This window comes from Heterodontus francisci, unplaced genomic scaffold (genome assembly GCF_036365525.1).
Source record: "Heterodontus francisci isolate sHetFra1 unplaced genomic scaffold, sHetFra1.hap1 HAP1_SCAFFOLD_932, whole genome shotgun sequence".
Classification (NCBI taxonomy): domain Eukaryota; kingdom Metazoa; phylum Chordata; class Chondrichthyes; order Heterodontiformes; family Heterodontidae; genus Heterodontus; species Heterodontus francisci.
The window spans coordinates 151809-177309 of NW_027140861.1; the positions used below are offsets into that span (position 1 = coordinate 151809).

Below are 25501 nucleotides of genomic sequence, written 5' to 3' on the forward strand. Positions count from 1 at the left end.
ACATGACCAGTTTCTGTTTCCCCATGGCTACTCACTCCTTCCGGTTTTTGTCCCCAGCCCCAGTCCCTCCGAGCCATATCCCCAGCACCTTCAGACAGTCTGACCTGACAGTGAAGGAGACAAAGGATCGATTGGCACAATTCCCAAAGAACTTGGCCTCTTTCTTGCCACAATTTACTTTGGCTCTAGAGGCCAGTTCAAAGTGGTCACAGATGCTCATCAGTGTGCGAACTGACAGCGGATCTGAGCAGAAGACGGCAACATCATCCATGCAAAGCTTGATCGGTCACTTGAACTGGTTGTGCACTCAGACTAGACCAGATTCTAGTTTTGATATGTTGGTGTTAAGTTCTATGATGAAACACCATAAAGTCAAAAAGGTTTGAAGGGCAAATAAAATGTTGAAAAAATAAATCTGGAGAAATGTGTACTTAAGTTCCCAACTTAGGTGACCCAAAGAACATACAATAGTTATTTTTAGTGAGGCTTCACCTGCTAATCTTCCTGATTGGTATTAGAGTGCAGCTGGTTTCATGTTATTTCTAATGGGTGAAAATGGGAAATGTTGTCCTTTAGTTAGGAAGGTTAAGAAAATAAAGCAGGCCTATTAAAAGTACTTTAGTGCAGAAACACTGGCTTTTGTGAGGCAGTGGGATTCTATTTGACAAACATTTTAAGTAGGATTCTATACAATGGACATACTGGGAGATAGTCTACCCATTGAATGCCATGTAGATAATCGTTCCTTTTGGGATAATGTACACTCTATGAAACATGTGAGTGAGAAAAGGATATGGATTGACTTTACTGGCTTAAAACAAATGTTGGAGAGAAATGAAATCTCTAAAATTAAATGGGTAGCTGCAAGTCACCAACAATCTGAATTGTTTTACAAAAAGAAATGCTTGTACAAAGAACTTGTTAGGGGTCTTTGGGCCGAAGGGCCTGTTTCGGTGCTGTATCTCTCTCTCTCTCTCTTTGACTCTCCATGTCCTCGAGGAGGAGCATCTGGCAATATAACGCTCTGTACTGAATATGGAAATTGTTTCTGATTTTCTTTTGAAATGTTATTTGTGCATATTAACTCTTAAGATTTATTTAAAAAGAAAGAAGGGAATCTGTTAATTGTATATCAATTGTGTTTATTTATATGCAGGTGAAGGGCATTAATTGGAGTTTTATTTTAGCACATATAAAGTGACACTTACTGAAACTGTGTGGTCGAGTTAGGAGGTATATGCTTGTAATGTTTCACACTGTAAAGACTGAGTAAAGTTTGGGTCCCATATCATCCTTCATCAGTTGGTTTTCTGCAATAGAACAAGAGAGACAGACACTGCATTAAGATTGTACAGTAAGCACCAGTTATAAAGTTCCAGTTGAAGGCCATTGAATGATCTGTTTTTTTTTAAATTCATTCATGAGGTGTGACAGTCACTGGCAAGGCCACAGCATTTATTTCCCATCCCTTATTGCCCATGAGAAGGTAGTAATGAGCTGCCTTCTTGAACCGCTGCTGTCCGTGTGGTGTAGGTACACCCACAGTGCTGTTAGGGAGGGAAACCAGGATTTTGTCCCAGCGACAGTGAAAGAACAGTGATATACTTTCAAGTCGCATGATGTGTGACTTGGAGGAGAATTTACAGGTGATGGTGTTCCCATATGTCTGCTGTCCTTGTCCTTGTAGGTGGTAAAGGTTGAGGATTTGGAGAATGCTGTTGAAGGAGGCTTGGTAAGTTGTTGCAATGGATCTTGTAGATGGTACACACTGCTACACTGTGCACTGGTGGTGGATGGGTGCAGATCAAGAGGTTGATTTTTCCTGGATGGTGTCGAGCTTCTTGAATGTTGTTGGAGCTGCACTCATCCAGGCAAGTGGAGAGTATTTCATCACACACCTGACTTAAGCTTTCCAAATATTGAGCAGAATTTGGGGAATTACTCACATCAGAATTCCCAGATGCTGACCTGCTCTTGTAGGTACAGTATATAGCTGCTTAAGCTAATTTTCTGGTCAATGGTAAACCCCACTGCCTTCCTCCAAATGTTGAACGTGGTATTTCAGTGACGGTAATGTTGTTGAATGTCAAAGGGAGATGGTTAGATTCTCTCTTGTTGGAGATGGTCATTGCCTGGCATTGTGTGGCATGAATATTACTTACCACTTATCAGCATAAGCCTGAAGGTTAAATGTTGTCCAGATCTTGCTACAGGTGGGCATGGACTGCTTCAGTATCTGAGGAGTGGCACACGGTACTGAACACTGTGCCATCCTCAGTGAATATGCAATATCCTTGGGAGAGATGATTGGCCTCCTAACCACAACCATCTTCCCTTTGTGCTGGGTATGATTCCAACCAGTGGAGAGTTTTCCCCCGATTCCCATTGACTTCCAATTTTGTGAGTGCTCCTTGATGTCATACTCGGTCAAAGGCTGCCTTGATGTTAAGGGCAGTCACTCTCACCTCACTTCCTGAATTCATCTCTTTTGTCCAAGTTTGATCCAAGCTGTAGTGAGGTCTGGAGCCGAGTGCCCTGGTGGAACCCAAACTGAGCATTGGTTAGCAGGTTGCTGCTGAGTAAGTGCCGCTTGACAGCGCTGTCGACAACACCTTCTCTCACTTTGCTGATGATTAGAGTAGACTGATGGGGTGGTAATTGTCTGGATTGAATTGGGCTGCTATATGTGGACAGGACACACCTGGGCAATGTTCCACATTGTCGAGTAGATGCCAGTGTTGTAGCTGTACTGGAACTGCTTGGCGAGGGGTGCAGCTAGTTCTGGAGCACGAATTTTCAGTACTACAACTTGGATGTTTTCAGGGCCCATAGCCTTTGCTGTATCCACAGTGCGCTGCTATTTCTCAGAGTCATAGAGTTAAACAGCACAGAAACAGGCCCTTTGGCCCACTGTGGTCTGCGCCGGCCATCAAGCCTATCTATTCTAATCCCATTTTCCAGCACTTGGCCCGTAGCCTTGTATGCTATGGCATTTCAAGTGCACATCTAAATACTTCTTAAATGTTGTGAGGGTTCCTGCCTCTACCACCCCTTCAGGCAGTGTGTTCCAGATTCCAACCACCTGCTGGGTGAAATTTCTTTTCCTCAAATCCCCTCTAAACCTCCTCCCCTTAAATCTATGCCCCTTGGTTATTGACCCCTCTGCTAAGGGAAAAAGTTTCTTCCTATCTACCCAATCTATGCCCCTCATAATTTTGTATTCCTCTATCAGATCTCCCGTCAGCCTTCTCTGCTCTAAGGAAAACAATCCTAGCCTATCCAATCTCTCTTCATAGCTGAAATGCTCCAGCCCAGGCAATTTCCTCTGCACCCTCTGCAGTGCAATCACATCCTTCCTATAATGTGGCGACCAGAACTGTACACAGTACTCCAGCTGTGGCCTAACTAGCATTTTATACAGCTCCATCATAACCTCCCTGCTCTTATATTCTATGCCTTGGCTAATAAATGCAAGTATCTCATATACCTTCCTCGCCACCTTATCTACCTATCTTGATATCATGTGGAGTGAAACTGGCTGAAGACTGGCATCTATGATGCTGGGGTCCTCAGTAGGAGGCCAAGATGGATCATGCACTCCACACATATGGCTGGAGATGGTTGAAAATATTTCAAACTTGTCTTTTGCACTGACATCCTGGGCTCCCCCATCATTGAGGATGGGGTTGTTTGTGAAGCCTCCTCCTCCTGTTAGTTGTTTAATTGTTCTCCGCCATTCCTGACTGGATGTGACAGGACTGCAGAGCCTGGATCTGATTCGTTGGTTGTGGGATCGATTAGCTCTCTCTATCCCATGCTGCTTCTTCTGCTTATCATACATGTAGTCCTGTGTTGTAGCTTCACCAGGTTGGCACCTCATTTTTAGGTATGCCTGGTGCTGCTCCTGGCATGCTCTCCTGCACTCCTCATAGAACCAGGATAGGTCCTCTGGCTTGATGCTAATGGTAGAGTGGAGGATATGAAAGGCCATGAGGTTACAGATTGTGGTTGAATATAATTCTGCTGCTGCTGATGGCCCACAGTGTCTCATGGATTCCCAGCTTTGAGCTGCCACACCTGTTTTGAATCTATCCCATTTATCATGGTGATAGTGCCATGCAACATGATGGAGGGTCTCCTCAGTGTGAAGATGGGACTTCATCTGCTCAAGAACTATGTGTAGCCACTCCTACCAAGACTGACATGGGCAGTTGGTGAGGTAAAGTATGTTTTTCCCTCTTGTTGGTTCTCTCATCACCTGCTGCAGGCCCAGTCTGGCAGATATGCCCTTCAGGACTTGGGCAGCTTGGTCAGTAATGGTGCTGCCAAACTGCTGTTGGTGATGGACATTGAAGTCCCCTACCCAGAGTACATTCTGTACCCTTGCTGCCCTCAGTGCTTCTTCCAAGTGATGTTTATCATGGATGAGTGATTCAACAGCTGAGGGGGAGCTGTAGGTGGTATTCAGCAGGAGGTTTCCTTGTTTATTTTTGACCTGATGACATAAGACATCATGGGGTCTGGAGTCGATGTTGAGGACTTCCAGGACAACTACCTCCCAACTGTATACCACTGTGCTGCCACCAATGGTGGTTCTGTCCTGTCGGTGGGACAGGACATACCCAGGGATGGTGATGGAGGAGTCTAGGACATTGGCTGTAAGGTATGATTCTGTGAGTATGACTATGTCAGGCTCTTGTTTGACTGGTCTGTGGCACAGCTCTCCCAATTTCGGCACAAGTCCCCAGATGTTAGCGACGAGAGCTTTGCAGGGTCGACTGGGCAGGGTGGAGCCTTTGTTTTTTTCGCTGTCTAGGTCAATGCCGGGTGGTCTGTCTATTTTTATTCTTTGACTTTTCTGTCATGGTTTGATACAATTGAGTGGCTTGCTAGGCCATTTCAGAGGGCAGTTAAGAGTCAACCAAATTACAGTCAGTCTGAAGTCACATGTAGGTCAGATCAGGTAAGGACAGCAGTGAACCAGATGGGTTTTTATGACAATCTGGTAACTTGATGATTCCAATTTCTGAGACATACTTTTTATTTTATTTTATTTATGAAATAATTGAATTTAAACTGCACCAGCTTTAATTGAGGGATTTGAACTCATGCCTATGGAGTATTAGTCTGAGCTTCTGGATTAGTTGTCCTGTAACATTACTACTATACTATTGATCCGTTGAGACAGAAGATGAGCCATGATCATAGTGAATGGTGGGGAAGGTTCGATGGGCCTTATCATCGACTCCTCCTATTTCTTCTGTGCTTAGAATCCTATTTTTACAACATATCTGCAAATGAGTCAGTAAAACAAATATGAATAAATTAATCCATGATAATCTTATTCAACATCAGGAATAACAACTTTTTCCACATTACGTGACATTTAAAAGAATATAAGAAATAGGAGCAGCAGTAGACCATACGGTTCGTCAAGCCTGCTCCACTTTTCAATTTGATCATGGCTGACCTTCTGCCTCAATTCCACTTTCCATCCCATTCCCCATATCCCTTGATTCCCTGAGTGACCTGTCTCTCTCAGCCTTAAATATATTCAACGATGGAGCATCCACAACCCTCTGGGGTGGAGAATTCCAAAGATTCACAACGCTTGGAGTGAAGTAATTTCTCCTCATCTCATTCCTAAATGATCGGTCCTGTATCCTGACACTGTGCCCCCGGATTCTAGATTCCCTGATCAGTGGAAACAATCTCTCAGTATCTACCCTATCCAGCATCTTCAGAATGCTGTATGTTTCAATGAGATCACCTCTCATTCTTCTAAACTCCAGAGAACATGAACCCAATTTACTCAGCCTCTTATCATAGGACAATTCTCTCATCCTAGGAACCAATCTAGTGAACCTTTAAAGTACAGCCTCCAATGCAAATAGATCTTTCCTTCAGTATAGTGATTGGAATTGCACAAAGCATTCCAGATGTGGTCTCACCAAAGCCCTGTACAATTGTGGCAAGATTTCCTTATTCCTGGACTCCAATTCCCTTGCATTTGCCTTCCTAATTGCTTGCTGTACCTACATGTTAACTTTCTATGAGTACACCTAAGCACTGCTGAACACCAATGTTTGGAAGTTTCACACCTTTTAAAAAATAATCTGCTTTTCTATTTTTTCACACTAGGTCACAACAGGATGCATCTGTCCTGAGCTCAGCATTTCAAGGCATCAACAGTTTAGCTAATATTTACATATCCTTTCACACCTTATGTGACAATTTGCATACTGCAATTTATTCTTACACATCTTGTTAAATACTTGTTATTAAAAATGGAGAAGAGAAAGTTTATCCCATGTATACTCTTCACCTTGAAGAGAAGGAATCCTATCCAACTCCTCACATTTAGACAATTAGTTTTTAATTAATGCAGCCAATTTAAAACTCAAATATTTTGTCAAACATTTCATTAAGCATCACAAATAACATACATCATGATTATTAGTACAGTGATTACAATTCTCTGAGCACAAATTATAATCATAGACCAAATCCCTCTCCATGGGTGCTGACTGACATTATACCCTACTTTGCACCATTTATTATTGCCTAACATTACTGTGCCCCTTTCCATGGTAGTTTATATGACAGTGACTACAAACATCAGTTATATTACAGCTTGGTGGCATAGTGACATTCAGACACATTTTATCTGTCTCACTCTAGACAAGGACAAACTGTACCGATTAACTAATGGTACAAGGACTAGGGGACACAGATTGAAGGTTTTGGGCAAGAGAAGCGTGGGAATATGAGAAAGAACTTGTTACACAGCGGGTGGTAAGGATCTGGAACTCGCTGCCCACAAGGGTGGTGGAAGTGGAGGCAATCAATGACTTCAAAAGGAAATTAGATGGCCAGTTGAAGGAAATATATCTTCAGGAGATTGAGTGGGGGAGTAGGACTGATTAGGGAGCTCCGTGGAGAACTGGCATGGACTTGATGGGCCGAATGGCCTCCTTCTGTGCTGGATATGACTCTATGACTCTCCATACGATCTCTGTAGTAGTAGGTAGCCTCTCAAGGTAGGTAACCAGACCTAGAACAATTAATACTCTAAGAAACACATTCCACCTGCCGGCAAGGTGTAGTATTTATTCCTTGACAGTTTTGAGCTGATTAATGTGATACTATTTGATATAACTCAGACATTTCTTACTTGAAAACTGAACTATATACATGGCAGGACTGGCCTGATCAGTGATAGGGTATAGTCCTGCCGTTTTTGTTCTAACAAAATGGTCCTTTTTACCATAATTTAGGACCATTACAGAGTCTCCAATTTGATACTCAAATGGATGATCCTATTTGTCAAAGTACTTTTAGACCTGATTCTTGGATTCTCCCAAATTCCATGTTACGAATTGATTCGTCTGATCGATGTAATGGATCATCTGCTTCAACCACTCAGTGGTACAACTGCTTTAAAGCAAAGGACCTGCTGTGGGCACCAGTAGGTGTCCAGGCATACACATCAGACATCCTGTCATTACCCGATAGGGGTAAATTCATGTAGTACGACACTGTCTAGATCACATCACCAGTAAATACATTGGTAACATGCTCACCCATTGAAAGGGGTGATCTGCACAGAACTTTTTAAACATTGTTTGAAGTCCTATTCTCTCTTTCCACTACTCCAGATCATTGAGGATGGTGACATATGGGCAATTTGTATTTAATCCTCATCAATTTCTGTCGTTCAGTCAAAACGTTTCCTGTAAGATGTGATCCTTGATCACTAGCTACCTGTATGTGCACTCCCCACCTGCAGATCACCTCAATCAATGGTATTTTAGCCTCAACAAAAGCACGATTATTATGGTAAGGAAAAGCCTCTGTCCATTTGATCAACTTGTCTAATATAAGTAGCACATGTTACTGGTTAACTGGAGGAGTTGGCAATGAACTGATAACATCGAGCTGAAGGTGCATCCAGGGTCCTGCAGGAGGTCATAGAGTCATTACAACACAGATTGAAGCCATTTGGCCCATTGTGTCCATGCCAGCTCCCTATACAGAGTCAGTCCCATTCCCTCGCCCTACCCCCGTAGGCCGGAAAGTTTCTTTCTCTCAAGTGTCGATCCAATTTCCTTTTGAAATCATTGATCGGCCCTGCTTCCATCACCCTCGTAGGCAGCGAGTTACAGGTCATTACCACTCGCTACATATAAAAATTCTTCTTCATATTTCCCCTGCATCTTTTGTCCAAAACCTTAAATCTGTGTCCCCTCGTCCTTGCACCATCAGCCAATGGGAACAGATTTTCTTTGTCTACCTTATCTAAATCTGACATAAATGTGTACCTCTCTGTTAAATCTCCCCTCAACTTCCTTTGCTCCAAGAAGAATAACCCCAGTTTCTCCAACCTAACCATGTAACTAAAATCCTGCAGCTGGAATTTTACACCCCCTGCAGGAGCGGGCTGGAGGTGGAGGAGGGAGGTTGTAAAACTGAGTGGGAGGTGGGGGGGTGCCGTTCCCGTCGCCTTCCAGCACTCGCTGCAGTTTCACGTGCGGTGGTGGCGGCAAGAAACGGCCCACCCGCCTCAGGCCAATTAAAGCCCTTAAGTAGCCAATTAACAGCCACTTCAGGGCCTCCTCCCATCACTGCCAGTCCATTACCAGCAGCATGTGGGCAGCTCAAGACCTTAAGAGGCCACTCGGCAAAACCTAGCAGCCACCACTGCAGCACATTCCTCCCCTCCGCCCCCACAACTGACTCCGCTTGCCTTGACAGGGCCCGGCCGATTGTCCCCGGTGAGGCCCCGCACACTTAGCTTCATTCTAAGGCCAGCATCCATGCTGCACCTCTCGCCGGGTGCAGTACCAGTCGTGCCACCGCTCCTGGTGGCACTGCTGGGACTGAGAGCTGACAGCCCGCTGATTGGCAGCTCCTGGAGGTTGGAGTTCCTGCCTCAGAGGGGTTGAACTCCTGCCCGAGGACAATTAACGGCCAGGGGCCCGTAAAATCTCTGCATGGCTTCCAGGTGGGATGGAGGCGGGCTCACCCCCGAATTCTTGGCCATTGGGTGGGGCCTCCAGCCCAATGTACGATTCCAGCCTGCATCCCTGGAACCATTCTGGTAAATCTCCTCTGCACCCTCTCAAAGACTCTCACAACCTTCCTAAAGTGTGATGTTCAGAACTGGATGCAATACTTTAGTTGTGGCCTAACCAGAGATTCAAAATGGTAAAGCATAATTTCTATTCAATTATTTATCTATTTATGCAGTACAAGTTCCCACATGCTCTGCTAATTATTCTCTCAACATGTTCTGCCACCTTCAAAGGTCTACGCACATGAATACCCTGGTCCCTCTGTTCCTGCAAACTGTGTTGTTAAGTCTCTATTGCTTCTTCCTATTTCTTCTGCCAAAATGCAACATCTCACATTGCTCTGTAGTAAATTCCATCTGCTACTTGTACAGGAAAGTGCAGTTGGTGTTTGTAGGAGGATTGTACTGTGCTTACAGGTAATGTTACTTGTCTTATCTGGCTCCCATACAGTTTGAGCTATTTTCTGGACAGTTAATATCCACAAAGAAATGTGCTCCCAGGACGACTGTGAAACAGCTCAAAGAGCTCCTCCCCCACCCCCCTTCTCACATCATATCACATTCATTTCTCATCAGTTCATAACAGGATGCACCTGTCCTGAGCTTTGCATTTTGTAGGCATCAACAGTTTAGCTTTATATTTGACACAGATCCTTTTGCACCTCGCATGACCATTTGCATACTGTAATTTATTTTTACACACGTATTATTGCTGCATACTTGTAATTAAAAATCGAGAAGAGAAAGCTTATTCCGTGCCCTTACAGTGCCTCATCTCCAGGCCGATCCTCCAATGTCATCCAACCATCTGTGCTCAGACTGTTTCAACTGGAACAAAGGAGACAAGAGGAGATTTCATTGAGGGATTTTCAAATGATGAAGGGTTTTGATCAAGTGAATCGGGAAATACGATTTCCTCTGTTTTAGGGGCCATTGAAGAGGGGGCAATAATTTAAATGCTCATTGAGTGAGGAGAGAAGATAGGAGACATTCCTTCTGAGTTGTTTGGAACATGGAATGCCCTACAAACAGGGAGTGGGTGATGGAAAGAGCTTTGCATCTTTTAAAGGGAAATTGGATCAATATTTGAAGGAGTGAAAGAGACTGGTTGGTCAGATTGCAGAGCTCACAGAGGCTGTCTATAGTGTGTGAGTCAGAGTTTGGAGAGTAAGGTCACTGAGTCTGTCATCCCTACCACTTCCACCTTCGGGATTCTGACATTGATTTCTATTGTTAAATATATAAATTGACCCCGTCTCCCCTTGTGCTGGACCTCCACATCCAGACATCCTGTCCCCACATCAGCATCAAGCAGCAAACCTGCTCCAGCTCCAACTCCACTTCACCATTGCTTGGGGTTAATGACACTGAAACTGGTTAGTGCCAAGTCCATACAGTCATCTCCCACTGATGTCAGCTGTGGGTTCACCTTGGGACTGAACAGGACAGGCTCAGGATGGGGAGGCTCCTGTTGTCTTGATGGTTCAGAGTGGGACAGGATGCTTATGGCCACTCACCAACCTGTCCCTGATATCCCAGTCCACACCATCAGGTGAAGCCTTGTTAACAGCTTCTATTGAGACCTCCCAGGATGAAGACAAATGGTCCTCTTTGGGCACCAGCGCCTCTGAGGTGTCTGTGCACAGACACAATGGGCTGAATGGCCTCCTTCTGTGCTGTAATTGTTCTGTGGGTCTATGGTGCCAGAGTCAGGCTGGTTCACCCAGGCAGCACCAGCTACTGTCGGTGAGTCCATCACCCGAGGCATCTGCCATCCCCTCTGGTGCCACTAACCCAGCCCTGGGACATTGGTCTCCAGTTGGCACTGGCTCATTTGGGGACATCACCCTCTGAGGACTCAACCATGCTGAGGATCGTCGATGTTGTGGGTGATTTCCACGGTGAGGGCAGTCGCAGGTCTCTGTTCACTTTTTATAGATCAGTGCCTCCCCCACCATCACTGTGGAGCCACCTTCAACCTCTCCCTCTAACTGCTGAGGGACAGCCAGATTGCGAGGGCACCCTCTCCCAGGGAGGGTACATGTGTCTCAGTGCCACTTCCCCCAAGTGGCAGGGGTTCACATCTCGAAGGTTTAACCAATGACTTGTATTCATCAGTTTATAGCTGCCTTGATCCCTGCTCCCAGGACTCCCTATCAACCTTCCCTGTCGGCTCAGCCTGTGGAAGCTTCCTGGAATTGGGAGCCAGAGTCGGAACACAACCAGCATCTGCTGAGGCCTTTTCATGAGAGAGAGAGAGAGTCAGAGACCAGGAGCAGGTTGGTATCTGCCATCCCACACTGCTGCCACAGAGGGATTGGGCCAGTAGTTAACAGGGATGTCTCCAAAGGCCATTCCTAATTTACTGCTGGGTTGGAGAGAGCTCTTGGCTGTGGCTTTCTGTTCCTTCAAGGAATATTATACCTACATTCCCTCCGTTCAGGGGCAGTGCCAGGAGCCAGTGGACAGTCAGTTCCTCAGGGAGCCAGTAATTGTCCAGTCTTTGGTTGGCAGGGTAAGTGAGAACACTGTCCGGTCAATGCAAATACAGGCAAACGGCAGACTGTGGTAGTGGGGCTAAGCTGCTCGTGATGGAGGTGGAATGAAAGGCTGGTCTGTCCAAAGACACAGGGAACTGTCTCAAACTGTTCATAGTGTAACCAGTCCACTGGCCTACTCTAGATAGTAGAGCAGGAGGGACAGGCAAGATTTCCCTGAGAGGCAGCAGAGAGGGAAGGAGGGTAATGGGAAAGCAGTAACTGAGCTCTGGATAGACATGGAACTTTCATCCAGGTAGGATGGTGAAGGCCAGTGAGAATTACTGGCTGCTCTGGGAATTCCCTGTCTAGTATTGTACTGGTCATGGGGCAGGGGGAAGGGATGGTCAGGGTGATGGTTTCAAAGTCAACCCTGATCAAATGATTCTTAGTGATCCTGGTTCTTTGTGTCAGGGTCTGGGACTGGACAGAGTGAACACACAGATACAGTTTGTGGAACAAGTGTTTTTATTATTCAATAGGTACAAATGTAAACTTTAATCCAGTACGTAGAGTGGTACAGAGTGCAATCCCAAACATTTTACATTCCCCACCCTCGGCTCACACAACAGGCCAGTGACAGACTGGGTTTAGGGAAGTGAAGCTGTTCATTTCATTTAATAAACCACATTCCCGGGAAACACAGGATCCAACCTCAGGCACCAATGAAGACGGACAGTTAAAAAACAGAAACTTAAACTGATCAGAGAATTAAAACGTCGAACCTCCCAGAGGGAAGAGATAGAAACATAGTCAGTGATCTGTGATTGGTCAGTGGCCTGTCGATCCCTCCCTATAATCAGTGATCTGTGATTGGTCAGTGGCCTGTCGATCCCTCCCTATGCTCAGTGATTTGTGATTGGTCAGTGGCCTGTCGATCCCTCCCTGTGCTCAGTGATCTATGACCGGTCACCGGCCTGTCGATCCCTCCCTGTGTTCAGTGATCTGTGATTAGTTACGGCCTGTCGATCCCTCCCTGTGCTCAGTGATCTGTGATTGTTCATCTGCCTGTCGATCCCTCCCTGTGCTCAGTGATTCGTCACCAGCCTGTCGATCCCTCCCTGTGCTCAGTGATCTATGATTGGTCACCGGCCTGTCGATCCCTCCCTGTGCTCAGTGATCTATGATTGGTCACCGGCCTGTCGATCCCTCCCTGTGCTCAGTGATCTATGATTGGTCACCTGCCTGTCGATCCCTCCCTGTGCTCAGTGATCTGTGATTGGTCACCGGCCTGTCGATCCCTCCCTGTGCTCAGTGATCTGTGATTGGTCACGGCCTGTCGATCCCTCCCTGTGCTCAGTGATCTGTGATTGGTCACGGCCTGTCGATCCCTTCCCTTTACTGGTTTAAATGAACATTTCTCAGATGCAGGAATGCAAGCAACAACAGCAATTAGAAATATCTCAATATTAAACTCCAAAATATTCAACTGGAGATTTCTACCAAATTACCAAGCAGAAAATAAACTCAGAATTCCAATAAATGATAGATGTATTGTTTCACTATATAAAACACAGCCAAATAAAGATAAAACATCCAGATTGTTTCTAAATGAATCCTCCCAGTGACACAGCCAGTCCAATCTCTAGTTCGAGTAATCTTCAATTCGGAATCAACCTGGCAAATGAAAGATGGACAGAATCACATGGAGGCTTCACACCCAGTACAGGAGTTGGAACCCAGAAAGATCAATGTGGAAACTCTGTTCCTTAGACACTTACTCCATCCCTCTCCCTGGTCACTGTCAGACTGAACCAGATTGTTCACAACCTCAGTGTCCTATTTATTCCTGAGCTGAGCTTCCAACACCATAACCTCTCCATCACCAAGATCCCCTCTTGATCCAGCGCAGTAACACTAACCTACTCCATCTCTGCCTCAGCTCATCTGCTGCCGAAACTCTCATCAATACCTTCATTACCCCCAGACACTGCTGACCAACCTCTCATATTTCATCCTCCATAAACTTCAGGTCATCCAAAACTCTGCTGCCCGAATCCTAACTCACACCAAGTCCCATTCACCATCACCCCTGCGTTCTCTATCCTACATAGGTTCCTGGTCCGGTAATGTCTCAAATGATTTTAAGGTTCTCATCCTCATTGTCAAATCCCTCCATATCTTCATAACCTCTGTAGCCCCCCAACTTAGAGATCTCTACACACCTCCAATTCTGACCTCTTTCTTCCCCCCCTCCCCCCCCAATCCCACTCCCTTTAACACATCATTGGCAGCTGTTCCAGGTGTCATGGGACAGGTTCCCTACAGTCACAGGTAAAGAGTGCAGTGATATGACTGAACCCAGACTGACCAGCCTGAACCCACAATCCATCCCCTGAAACTTCTCCAGGAGCACCATATCTCAGTGAAGATCGAGTGTCCCAGCACTGGATCACCAGGCTCACTGCACAATCTATCAGTCTAAGACCCAGGCTCCAAAATGAAGTCTAATCTCTGTCCCCACGTACACAGCACAACTATCTCCCCCTCTCCAGGTGACAGATCCCATCCTCCTGTATATTAAACAGCTGCAGTGTCTCACTAAGCAGCTGACAGCATCCGGAAGTTTGTTGCTCACCAGACCAGCTTTAGAAAGTTCCAGTTCTCCGTGTGATTCATGTCTTTGCTGCCTGGAATATTAACCTGCACAATCCAGTCACACTCCTGGAATCACCTGCTCCCTTCCCAACATATTGACCTCCCATTGGTCCAAAACAGTTGTACGTTTAATTCATTGGCTCAAGGGAACTGGATGCAGGTCAGGCACATTTAACAGAACAAGAGAATCCCAGGAGGTTCGTGTTACACCATCAGTGCAGGACCAGGGGTACAAAGTAACAAGACAAGTTCAGAACAAGTCAGCAGTACTTAGACTGGTCTCTGGATAGAGACGTGGACAGCAGTTAGACATGGGGGAGTGTGAGGAATCATAGCAGTCTGAGCAAGGAGGAGCCAGAGAGGCTGAATGGCCTCCCTGTGGTTTGTAATATACAAGTATATCTTTGTGATGGGGAAGAGCAGCAATGAATGGTGAAGAGCAGTAGGAGAATGAAAGGAGGTGACTCGAGGTTAAATTGAGGAGGAAAGCTTCATTCTACCTGACCAGACCTGGGCCTGCTCGATACTGATGGTGGGTTAAAAAAACTGCTCCTTGTCACAAAACCAGCTGATATTGATGGAACTCCTGTGTATTAAACCAGAGTTGATCAATGGTAGGCCACGACTATCAGAGTTAGTCACTTTACCATTGGAGCTTGTGTCTCTTACAGACTGGCTCATGAAACTCAACTTACACTTTATTTATTTATTTTTATTTCTATTTAGAGATACAGCACTATGTGAGAAATTTATGTAAACAAGTAAAAACACTGCGAGCCAGTGGTGAAACTCAGTAAAGTCCCTTCCGATACCCTGAGCTCACAGTTACTGCTGTTTATAAACTGCTTTGATGCTAGTTTAGCTGCTGTTAAACTCCAGTGAGTGATTCATACCTCAGGCCAGGGCTGATGAGTTCGAGGATGATTCCACTCCTCTTACAGCTGTGAAAAAGAAAGATTTCAGTCACACAGTCACTTTACAACATGGTGAATGTTCCATATAGAGACAGAGAGAGAGACAGAGAGAGAGACAGAGAGAGAGACAGAGAGAGAGACAGAGACAGAGAGAGACAGAGACAGAGAGAGACAGAGACAGAGACAGAGACAGAGAGAGAGACAGAGACAGAGACAGAGACAGAGATAGAGAGAGACAGAGAGAGAGACAGAGAGAAACAGAGAGGTAAACACACACAGAGACAAAGTAATGGAGCTATACTGTCTTAACAGACCAGAAATGGCTGTTCAGCCAATCGAGTCCATGCCAGAAAGTTCTGCCTCGAAGACAAGGCAGCTAACAACTGAACCAGACTATTGTAATATTTGCACACTTACGATTTGCTGAGCTGTAACTGTGTTTATATTCTCCTCCTACAAAGATCAGAAACAGAACTTCAGTTAACAAAAGCTCCCCCACCCACCCCTCACCCACACAAACTTACTGTAGTCATGGGGGGAATGACCAGCTTAACCTGAGCTCGCTTACAGGAGACTCTGCTCCTCACTCAACCCTTTACTCTGCATTCAGCCCAGTCCCTTCATCCCCTGTACAGGCCCCCCAGTCCCCTCACTCCCTGTAGGGGACCTCAGTCCCCTGACTCCCCATATGGGCCCTCAGTCACCTCACACCCTGTACGGGACCTCAGTCCCCTCACCCCCTGTACGGGATCTCAGTCCCCTCACTCCCTGTAGGGGACCTCAGTCCCCTGACTCCCTATATGGGCCCTCAGTCACCTCACACCCTGTACGGGACCTCAGTCACCTCACTCCCTGTACGGGATCTCAGTCCCCTCACTCCCTGTACGGGACCTCAGTCCTCTCACTCCCTGTACGGGACCTCAGTCACCTCACTCCATGTAAGGGTCCCTCAGTCCCCTGACTCCCCATATAGGCCCTCAGTCACCTCACTCCCTGTACGGGACCTCAGTCCCCTGACTCCCGATATGGGCCCTCAGTCACCTCACTCCCTGTACAGGCCCCCAGTCCCCTCACTCCCTGTACAGGCCCTCAGTCACCTCACTCCCTGTACAGGCCCCCAGTCCCCTCACTCCATGTACGGGACCCCCAGTCCCCTCACTCCGTGTAAGAGTCCCTCAGTCCCAGCTCCCCATATGGGCCCTCAGTCACCTCACACCCTGTACAGGCCCTCAGTCACCTCACTCCCTGTACAGGCCCCCAGTCACCTCACACCCTGTACAGACCCCCAGTCCCCTCACTCCGTGTAAGAGTCCCTCAGTCCCAGCTCCCCATATGGGCCCTCGGTCCTCTCACTTCCTGTTCCTCAGCCCCCTCACGCTCTGTACATCACTGGACTGTGTGTGCATTTCCCACATGTGTAGGAAAGTCTCTAATGCTTTGATATTTGTGCTTTAACATTTTAAAACTGCTGATACCAGAGAGTGACAGACCCTGCCCTCACTTCCTACCTCTCCTTTTCAACGCAACTGCACCGATGACAACAGCAATCAGAGCGATGGCAGCAACAACAATTCCAACAATCAGTCTGATATTTGTTCCCTCTGAAGATCCTACAGTCACTGGGAGCATCCTGGCTGTGGGGGGGGGGGAGGGGGGAAATGAGGAGGAGATCAATGAATAACCACAATCGCTGCTCATTCAGAAGCAAGTGTACCAAAGCGGGGCCTGAGTTTGAATGAGATTCAAGTCTGTGATGTAATGGGCAGTCTCTGAGCAGAGCATGTTGTAGGTTAGAAAGGTTCAGCATGACTTGGATTACACTCCTGTGAAGCACTTTGGGATGTTTATCTACATTAAAGGAGATAAATAAATGCAGACATTGGAATTCCACATCATTCCAAAGACACTTCCAGTCACCCAAACAAGTGATTAATTCCCACATCAATCTCAGAATAGGCTTGTTGCAGCATAGTGATGGGAGGTAGGGAGTTTCTAGGGAAAGGAAAGAGGGGGTGCCATATTGATCAAAGATACTGTTACAGCACTGGAAAGGGGTGACATGCTGGAGGATTCAATGTCAGAATCTATTTGGGTAGAGTTAAGGAACAATAGAGGAGCTATTTCATTGCTGGGTGTAAACTATTGGTCACCCCAAATATAGGGAAGGAGGTCGAGAAGCAAATCTGCAGGTAGATTGCAGAAAGATGTAAGAACTTTAGAATGGTGATAATGGGGGAGTTCAATCATCCTAATATAGACTGGGATAGTAACAATGTAAAGGCAAAGGTCAGAAAGGAATTCCTGAAATGTATACAAGAGAACTTTATTGATCATTGTGTTTCCAGTTCAATGTGAAAGGAGGCAGTGTTGGATCTAGTTCTGGGGAATGAAGTAGGGCAAGTGGAGCATGTTTTAATTGGGGTGCATTTGGGAAACAGTGATCACAATATCATCAGGTTTACAGTAGTTATGGAAAATGACATGGAAAAATTGAACATGAAATTACTCAACTGGAGGAGGGCTAATTTCAGTGAGTTGAAAAGCAGTCGATTGGTTTGATAAACATCACTAAAGAGGGTGCTGCTAATTTCACAGTAGAGGAAGAGGTAGTAGAGAAACTGAATAGAATAAAAATTGATAAAGAGGAGGTAGTTAAAAGGTTGGCAATGCTGAAAGTAGAAAAGTCACTGAGATTACTGAGGGAATTAAAGGTGGAGATATCGGAGGCTGTGGTCACAATCTTGCAATCCTCCTTCGGTAGTGGGATGGTGCCAGAGAACTGGAGAGGTTCAAATGTTATACACAGACACACAGACACACAGACACACAGACACACAGACACACAGACACACACACACACACACATACACACACACGGGCAACTACTGTTAGCCTGACTTCAGTGGTGCGAGAATGTTGAGACAACAGGAATAGGAGTAGACCATTCAATCCTTAGAGCCTGTTCTGCCATTCAGTGATATTGAGGGTGATCTGTGTCCTAACTCCATATACCTCAATAGATTAGCTAGCAAAAAAATCTATTGACCTCAGATCTGAATTTAATTGAGCTAGCATTTACTGCTTTTTATGGAACAGAGTTACACACTTCTCCCACCATCTGTTTGAAGAAACGCTTCCTAACTTCTCTCCTGAATGGTCTGGGTCTGATTTCAATGTTATATCCCCTTTGTCCGAGACTCCACCACCAGCAGAAAAGTTTCTTTCCATCTACCTTACCCTCAATTCCTTCCAAAATCCTGAAAACCTCAATCGTCCTTTAACCTTCTCTATCCCAGGGAACACAAGCCTAGTCTGTGTAATCTCTCCTCATAATTAAACCTTTGTAGCCAAGTAACATTCTGTTGAATCTGTGCTGCACTCCTTCCAAGGCCAGTATATTTATACCTTTCTAAAGATGAGGTGCCCAGAACTGTACACAGTTCTCCAGGTCTGGTCCGAGACAAGGCTTTCCACCATTTAGAAAATACGCTGATCTACCCTTATTTCATCCAAAATGGATGACTTCACGTTTGCCTGCACGGAAATACATCTGCCACAATTTTGCCCACCCAAACAATCAATGTCTCTTGTAATTTTATGCTCCTGTCTACTCTGCTTGCTATGCCACTGAACCTGGTGTCATCAGTAAACTTGGATATGTGTCGCTCTATTGTGCTTTTTAAGACTTTAAATACTGAATGGTTGAGGCCCCAGCACAGATCCCCGTGAGATACCACTGGTCATTTCCTTCCAATTCATACATACCCATTATCCCTACAGTCTGTCTACTGCCAAATCAATTTCCTAATCAGCTCAATAATATGCTTTCAATTCCAAGAGCTTTAAGAAATCTCTTATGTGGAACCTTATCGAAAGTCTTCAGCAAGTCCACATAAACTATATCCATAGACATTCCCCTATCCACTACTTTAGTTACTTCCTCAAAAAAATTCAATTTGTTTCATTAGACATGACCTCCCCCTTACAAATCCACATTGGCTCTCTTCAATCAGCTCAAATTTCTCTAAGTACTCAGTCACTCTGTCTTAATGATAGATTCCATAACCTTCCCCACAACAGATGTTAGACTAACAGATTTATAATTTCTTGGTTTCTCTCTCACCTTTCTTTAATAATGAAGTTATGTATACAATTTTCCAATCGATAGGAATAATTCCTGCATCGAGGGAGCTTTGGAAGATTATGGCGAAATTATCTACAATTTCCTCACCTACTTTCTTTAAAACCCAGGGGTGAAACCAACAGGTCCTGGGCATTTCTCAGTCTCTACAGTCATTTTTCTAAATACTATTTTCCAGCTTACATTGTCATTGGTTCATTATTTGTTTCCCTGCAATGTCAGGTATATTATCCTTTCCCATTCCTATGAAGATTGAAGCCTGGAAAAAGTAAAGCAGTAACAGAACAATGGAGAACATTCGGGAAGAGATAGTTCAGACAGAAACATATAAACTAGATATGTTCCTTTGAAGGGGAAAGGGCAGAGCATCCAAAGCTAATGTGCCATGGATGACAAAGGAAGTAAAAGTTAAACTAAAGCAGAGAAAAAAGGAGGCTATGACAGATGTCACTAGCAAGATTCAGTTAATAACCAGGAAGATTATGAAAAGTACAGGAATGTACAAATACACCAATCACTACAGGTTAGCAAGGCTTTCTTTCTAGAGGAATAGAATTGAAAAGTACTGAAATTATGTTAAACCTGTATCAAACCGCGCGACGTCCCAGTTGCCATATTATAAAAAAAGAGATAGAAGCACTCAAGAGAGTGAAAGAAGATTTACAAGGACAATACAGGAAATACATGGGTATACATATCAGGAAAGGATGAACAGCTGGGTCTCTTTTCTCTTTAAAAACAAGGATGAATTGTGACTGAAAAGAGGTCTTTAAAATTTGACAGGATTTCACAGAGTGGATAGAGAGAGAAATTTTCCACTTGTTGGGAAGACCATAACAGGAGGAGATCAATAACAGATAGCTACCATGTGAACACAGAATTCGCTATCACAGGGAGTGATTGAAGCAAATAGTATCGATCTATTTAAGGAGAAACTAGACAAGCATATGAGGGAGAAGGGAATACAGAGTTCCGATGACAGATTTTTTTTAGTTTAGAGATACAGCACTGAAACAGGCCCTTCGGCCCACCGAGTCTGTGCTGACCATCAACCACTCATTTATACTAATCCAACACTAATTCCATTTTCCTACCACATCCCCACCTGTCCCTATATTTCCCTCCCTATACTAGGAGCAATTGCTAATGGCCAATTCACCTGTCAACCTGCAAGTCTTTGGCATGTGGGAGGAAACCGGAGCACCCGGAGGAAACCCACGCAGACACAGGGAGAACTTGCAAACTCCACAGAGGCAGTACCCAGAATTGAACCCGGGCCGCTGGAGCTGTGAGGCTGTGGTGCTGACCACTGCGCCACTGTGCCGCCCTTTAAATGAGGAAAGATGGGAGGAGGCTTGAGTGGTGCCACCAACATGGACTGGTTGGGCCGAATGGCCAGTTTCTCTACTATTTATCCTATGTAATCTTTCAATCTTCATTGGATATAGGAGCGCTATTGGAGAACTGGAGGGTTGCTAATGTTATACCACTATTAAAGAAAGGGGAGAGGGATAAACCAGGAAATCACAGGCCAGTCAGCTGATAATTGGTAGTGGGGAAGTTATTCAAATCCAGTATCAAGGACAAAATTAACTTTCAATTGGAAAGGCATGGGTTAATCAAGAAGAGCCAGCATGGGTTTGTTAAAGGCAAATTGTGTCTGACCAACTTGATTGAATTCTTTGATGAGGTAACGAAGAAGATTGATCAACATAGTTCAATAGATATAAAAACAAGAAATGCTGGAACCACTCAGTAGGTCTGGCAGCATCTGTGAAAAGAGAAGCAGAGTTAATGTTTCGGGTCAGTGACCCTTCTTTGGAACTGACAAATAGTTCAATAGATGTTGCACATATGGACTTTTGGAAGGCGTTCAGCAAAATGCTGCACAGGAGGCTTATTAAGGAGATGTCAGCCCATGGAACCAAGGGGATATGAAACTGGCTCAGTGACTGGAAGCAAAGGATGTTGGTAGATGTTTTTCAGATTGGGAAGTGGGGGGCAGTGTTGTTTCCCAAGGGTCAGTTTTGGGTCCATTACTCTTGGCAACATTTATAAATGGCTTAGGCTTAGGTGTAGGGAACAGCATTATAAAGTTTGCAAATGATAAAACTTTTGGCAAAGTAGTATGGAGTAATGAGGATAGGATGAACATGGAGAGACAATATAGAATAAAGGGTACAATTCAGAAGGGGGGGCAGGAGCAGAGGGACCTATGTGTATATGTGCAAAAGTCATTGAAGGTGGCAGGACAGGTTGAAAGAGAGGTTAATAAAGCATACAGTATCCTGTGCTTTATTAGTAGGGGGGTAGAGTACAAGAGCAAGGAAGTTGAATTTATATAAGACACTAGTTTGGCCTCAGCTGGAGCATTGCATCCAGTTCTGGTGGCCGCACTTTAGGAAAGATGTGAAGGCATTGGAGAGATTACAGAAAGGATTCACGAGAATGGTTCCAGGGATGAAGAACTTCAGTTATGAAGATAGATTGGAGAAGTTAAGACTGTTTTCCTTGGAGAAGAGAAGGCTGAGAGGTGATTTGATAGAGGTATTCAAAATCATGAGGGGTCTGAACAGAGTAGAGAGAGAGAAACTGTTCCCACTCGTGAAAGGATCGAGAATGAGAGGGCACAGATTTCAAGTATTTGGTAAAGTTAAGCAAAAGTGACATGAGGAAAAGCTGTTTCATGCAGCGAGTGGTTATGGTTTAGAATGCACTGCCTGAGAACGTGGTGGAGGCAGGTTCAATTGAAGCATTCAAAAGGGAATTAGACAGTTATATGACAAGGAAGAATGTGCAGGGTTACAGGGAGAAGGCAGCTGAATGGAACTGAGGAAATTGCTCTTTCAGAGAGCCAGTGTAGACAAGATGGACCGAATGGCCTTCTCCTGCACGGTAACGATTCTGTGATTCAATCATTCTAGGCTTCAGGGTGACAGGATGGTGAAATGGACAAAGACATGGCAGGTGAAGTTCAATGTAGGGAAGTGTGAAGTGATGCACTTTGGAAGGACTAATGTTGAAAGAATGTAGATGATATTTTGAAAAGTGTAGATGAATAAAGAGACCTTGGTTTCCAAATGCACAAATCCTTAAAGATGGCACAGCAAGTTGATAAGGTGGTTGTAAAAGTATATGGGTTACATGGATTTATAAATCGAGGTACAGAATATAAAAGTAAAGAGATCATGCTAGAACTTTATAAATCACTGGTTAGGCCTCGGTTGGAGTATTGTGGACAATTCCGGCCACCACACTTCCGAAAAGATGTAAAGGCCTTAGAAAGGGCACAGAGGAGGTTTATCAGGATGTTAACAGAGATAACAGACTATAGTTATGAGGAGAGGTTGGAAAAGTTAGGACTGTTCCCCTTGGAATAGAGAAGGTTAGGAGGTGACCTAATAGATTTTTTTCAAGATGATGAGCAGTTTTGCTAAGGTAAAGAGAGGAAAGTTATTCCCTCCGGTGAGTGGGTCAATAACCAGAGGTTATAGATTTAAAATCATTGGTAAAAGATAGAGAGGGGAAATGAGGATTTTATTTTACTCAGCTGTCGGGATCTGGAATGTTCTACCTGAAAAGAAGTGGAAGCTGATTCCAGAAACAATTTTAAACAGGGTGTTGTACAGATATTTGAGGATGATGAGCTGACACATTTAGGGACAAAAAGCAGACACATGGCACTAAGAATGACTACTCATCCCAAGAGCCAGCATAGGCTCGATGGGCCAAATGGCCTCCTACTGTGCTGTAGGGTTCTATGATTCAATGACACGAAGTTCCAACAAAATAAAACACTGCAGATGCTGGAAATCTGAAATAAAAACATAACATTCTAGAAATACTCAGCAGGTCAGGCAGCATCTATGATGTGAGCAACAGAGTTAATGTTTCAGGTCAATACCACTTTGTCAGAATGGAGGTCACTGATCTGAAAGGTTAACACTATTGCTCTCTGTACAGATGCTACCTGACCTGCTGAGTATTTCCAACATTGTCTGTTTTTATTGTATTATTCTAAAAGTCCTACCCTTTCCTTATTCACATTTGCAGTATGACCGCAATGATTTTTAAAGGGCCACATGGGCCTTTTGCTTCTGACATAATTGTAAAAGCTTTGTGTTAATCTTGATACCCTCATAAATGTCTGTTGATATTTCTGCTCTTACTGTATGTTCTTTCGCTCTCTCCCAGTCCACTCGATCTATACTATGCTTTGCTTTATCCTTTAGTTTTAGGTTACCTTTCACTTCTTCTCAAGTAGACCTCTCGGCCCTTCTCGTTTCTGTATTAAGCTAAATTCTTTTCTGAACACCTCCCACTGTTCATCTGTAGTTTTACCCAATAACAGTTTTGTTCAGTTTGCGGTCATCAGTCTCTGTCTCATCCTATTAAAAGTTAGCCTTACCAAATTCGAGGATCTTCATAACAGTATTATGTTTTTCCTTTTCAAACATGTCAGGCTCGCAGTTAAGTAAATGTTCCCTTACCGTTAGATTAACTATGTCTGGCTCACTACTAGATCTAGTGTGGCCTGCCTGTTTGTTGGTTCCAGAAAACTATGTTGAATGCAGTCAAGAAATTCACAAGCTTTCTGACTTGAGCTACTCTGTTCTTCCCAATCTATATGGGAATTAAAGTCTCCCATTAAAACATCTCTTCATTGACTACAAGTCTCTTTGATCTCTGAATTAACAGCTATGCAGTGGAAGAATGTATTATCAGGATGCCTGTAGCCAACTCCCATTACAATTCTTATCACAGTCTCCATTGATTGCTTTCACTTACCTCGATCCTCTCTTGTTAATGTTGTAACAATCTGGGACAAACTTAATGTCAGGTGGAAAAACATGGGTTAATAAATTGAAAGCGAGCACAGAATTGTCAAAGGCAAACTTGTCAAACTTGATCAAGTTCTCTGATGAATAGACGGACAGTGTTGATGAGGGTAGTGTGCTGTATGTTGTGTATATGGGCTTTCAGAAGGCATTTGATAAAGTGCCACAAAATAGACTTACTAGTAAAATTGAAGCCAATGGGATAAGAGGGACAGTGTCAGAGTGGATATGGAATTGGATCAGGGACAGAAATCAGAGAGGAATGGTGAATGATTATTTTTCAGACTGGAAGGAAGTAGAAAGTGAAGGATTGGTATGAGGATCACATCTCTTTTTGATATATATTAATGATCTGGACTTGGGTATAAGGGCATAAATTCAAGGTGTGCAATGACACAAAACTCAGAAATGCAGTAACCAATGAAGAGGATTAGAACAGATTTCAGGAGGACATAGACAGACTGGTGAAATGGGCAGACACGTGACAAATGCAGTTTAATGCAGAGAAGTGTTAGGTGATTGATTTTGGAAGGCAGAATGAGGAGAGGTGATTCTAAACAGTCACTGTTCCTCTTACCCCAGTCTAGGATCTCCATTCCTTCTTTTTCGCTTTGCTCATACTGACAGGAATAGTTGGCACCATTCTCAGGTGCGATCTGAACCCATCTCCTGAGCTGGTAGGTGCCATCATGGTTGGGTAGGATGCCAGTGGAACATGTGTCTGCAATCGGTGCGCCATTTCTCAAGAGGGTGACTTCGATATCGCGAGGGTAAAATCCTGTGACGAGGCAGCAGAGTTGTGTCGGTTTAGCAGCTGATGCCTTGTCCGCGGAAAGAAACACTTGAGGAGCAACTGAGAGTAAAACAGATCAGAGGCAGGTCAGTGTGAGAGACAGGGAATGGCAAATATCCCTTTAAATTGGGGATTAGACCCCTGACCCCAGGGAAAGGTACATACCCCTTTAAACTGGGGTTTAGACACCCTGACTCCAGGTAACAGTACGTACCCCTTTAAACTGGGGTTTAGACCACCGACTCTCAGTCACCTCTTCTGACTCACCGACTCTCAGTCCCCCCTTTACTCACCAACACTCAGTCCCTTCCCCCTCAATCACCGACTCTCAGTCCCCCCTCACTCACCAACTCTCAGTCCCCCCTCACTCAGAGTCTCAGACCCCCTCACTCAGAGTCTCAGTCCCCCCTCACTCAGAGTCTCAGTCCCCCCCTCACTCGCTGAGTCTCAGTCCCACCTTACTCGCTGACTTTCAGTCCCCCCTCACTCGCTGACTCTCAGTCCCCCCCCCTCACTAACTGACTCTCAGACCCCCCTCACTCACTGACTCTCAGTCCCACCTCATTCACTGACTCTCCCCCCTCCCCCCACCCCCACCCACTCACTC

The 25501-nt window shown here is 44.8% G+C and overlaps 1 protein-coding gene across 12 annotated transcripts in view; it reads right to left on the minus strand.

The window, feature by feature from the left end:
• Window positions 1–1121: 1121 nt before the first annotated feature.
• LOC137361279 (class I histocompatibility antigen, F10 alpha chain-like) overlaps window positions 1122–25501 on the minus strand; it is a 40207-nt gene continuing 15827 nt past the window's right edge. For 3 of the 12 annotated variants that reach the window (XM_068026170.1, XM_068026171.1, XM_068026164.1), the window contains 5 exons: window positions 24679–24954; window positions 16631–16756; window positions 15540–15575; window positions 15102–15149; window positions 12061–13227 (listed from right to left, as the gene is read on the minus strand). In XM_068026170.1, the coding sequence (XP_067882271.1) occupies window positions 15103–15149; window positions 15540–15575; window positions 16631–16756; window positions 24679–24954 (485 nt within the window). In that variant the 3' untranslated portion in view covers window positions 12061–13227; window position 15102. Of the gene's footprint in view, window positions 1311–9793; window positions 9902–12060; window positions 13228–15101; window positions 15150–15539; window positions 15576–16630; window positions 16757–20932; window positions 21035–24678; window positions 24955–25501 lie in introns of those variants that run through there. The other 9 variants (XR_010972139.1, XR_010972140.1, XR_010972141.1 and 6 more) reach the window with 9 other exon arrangements.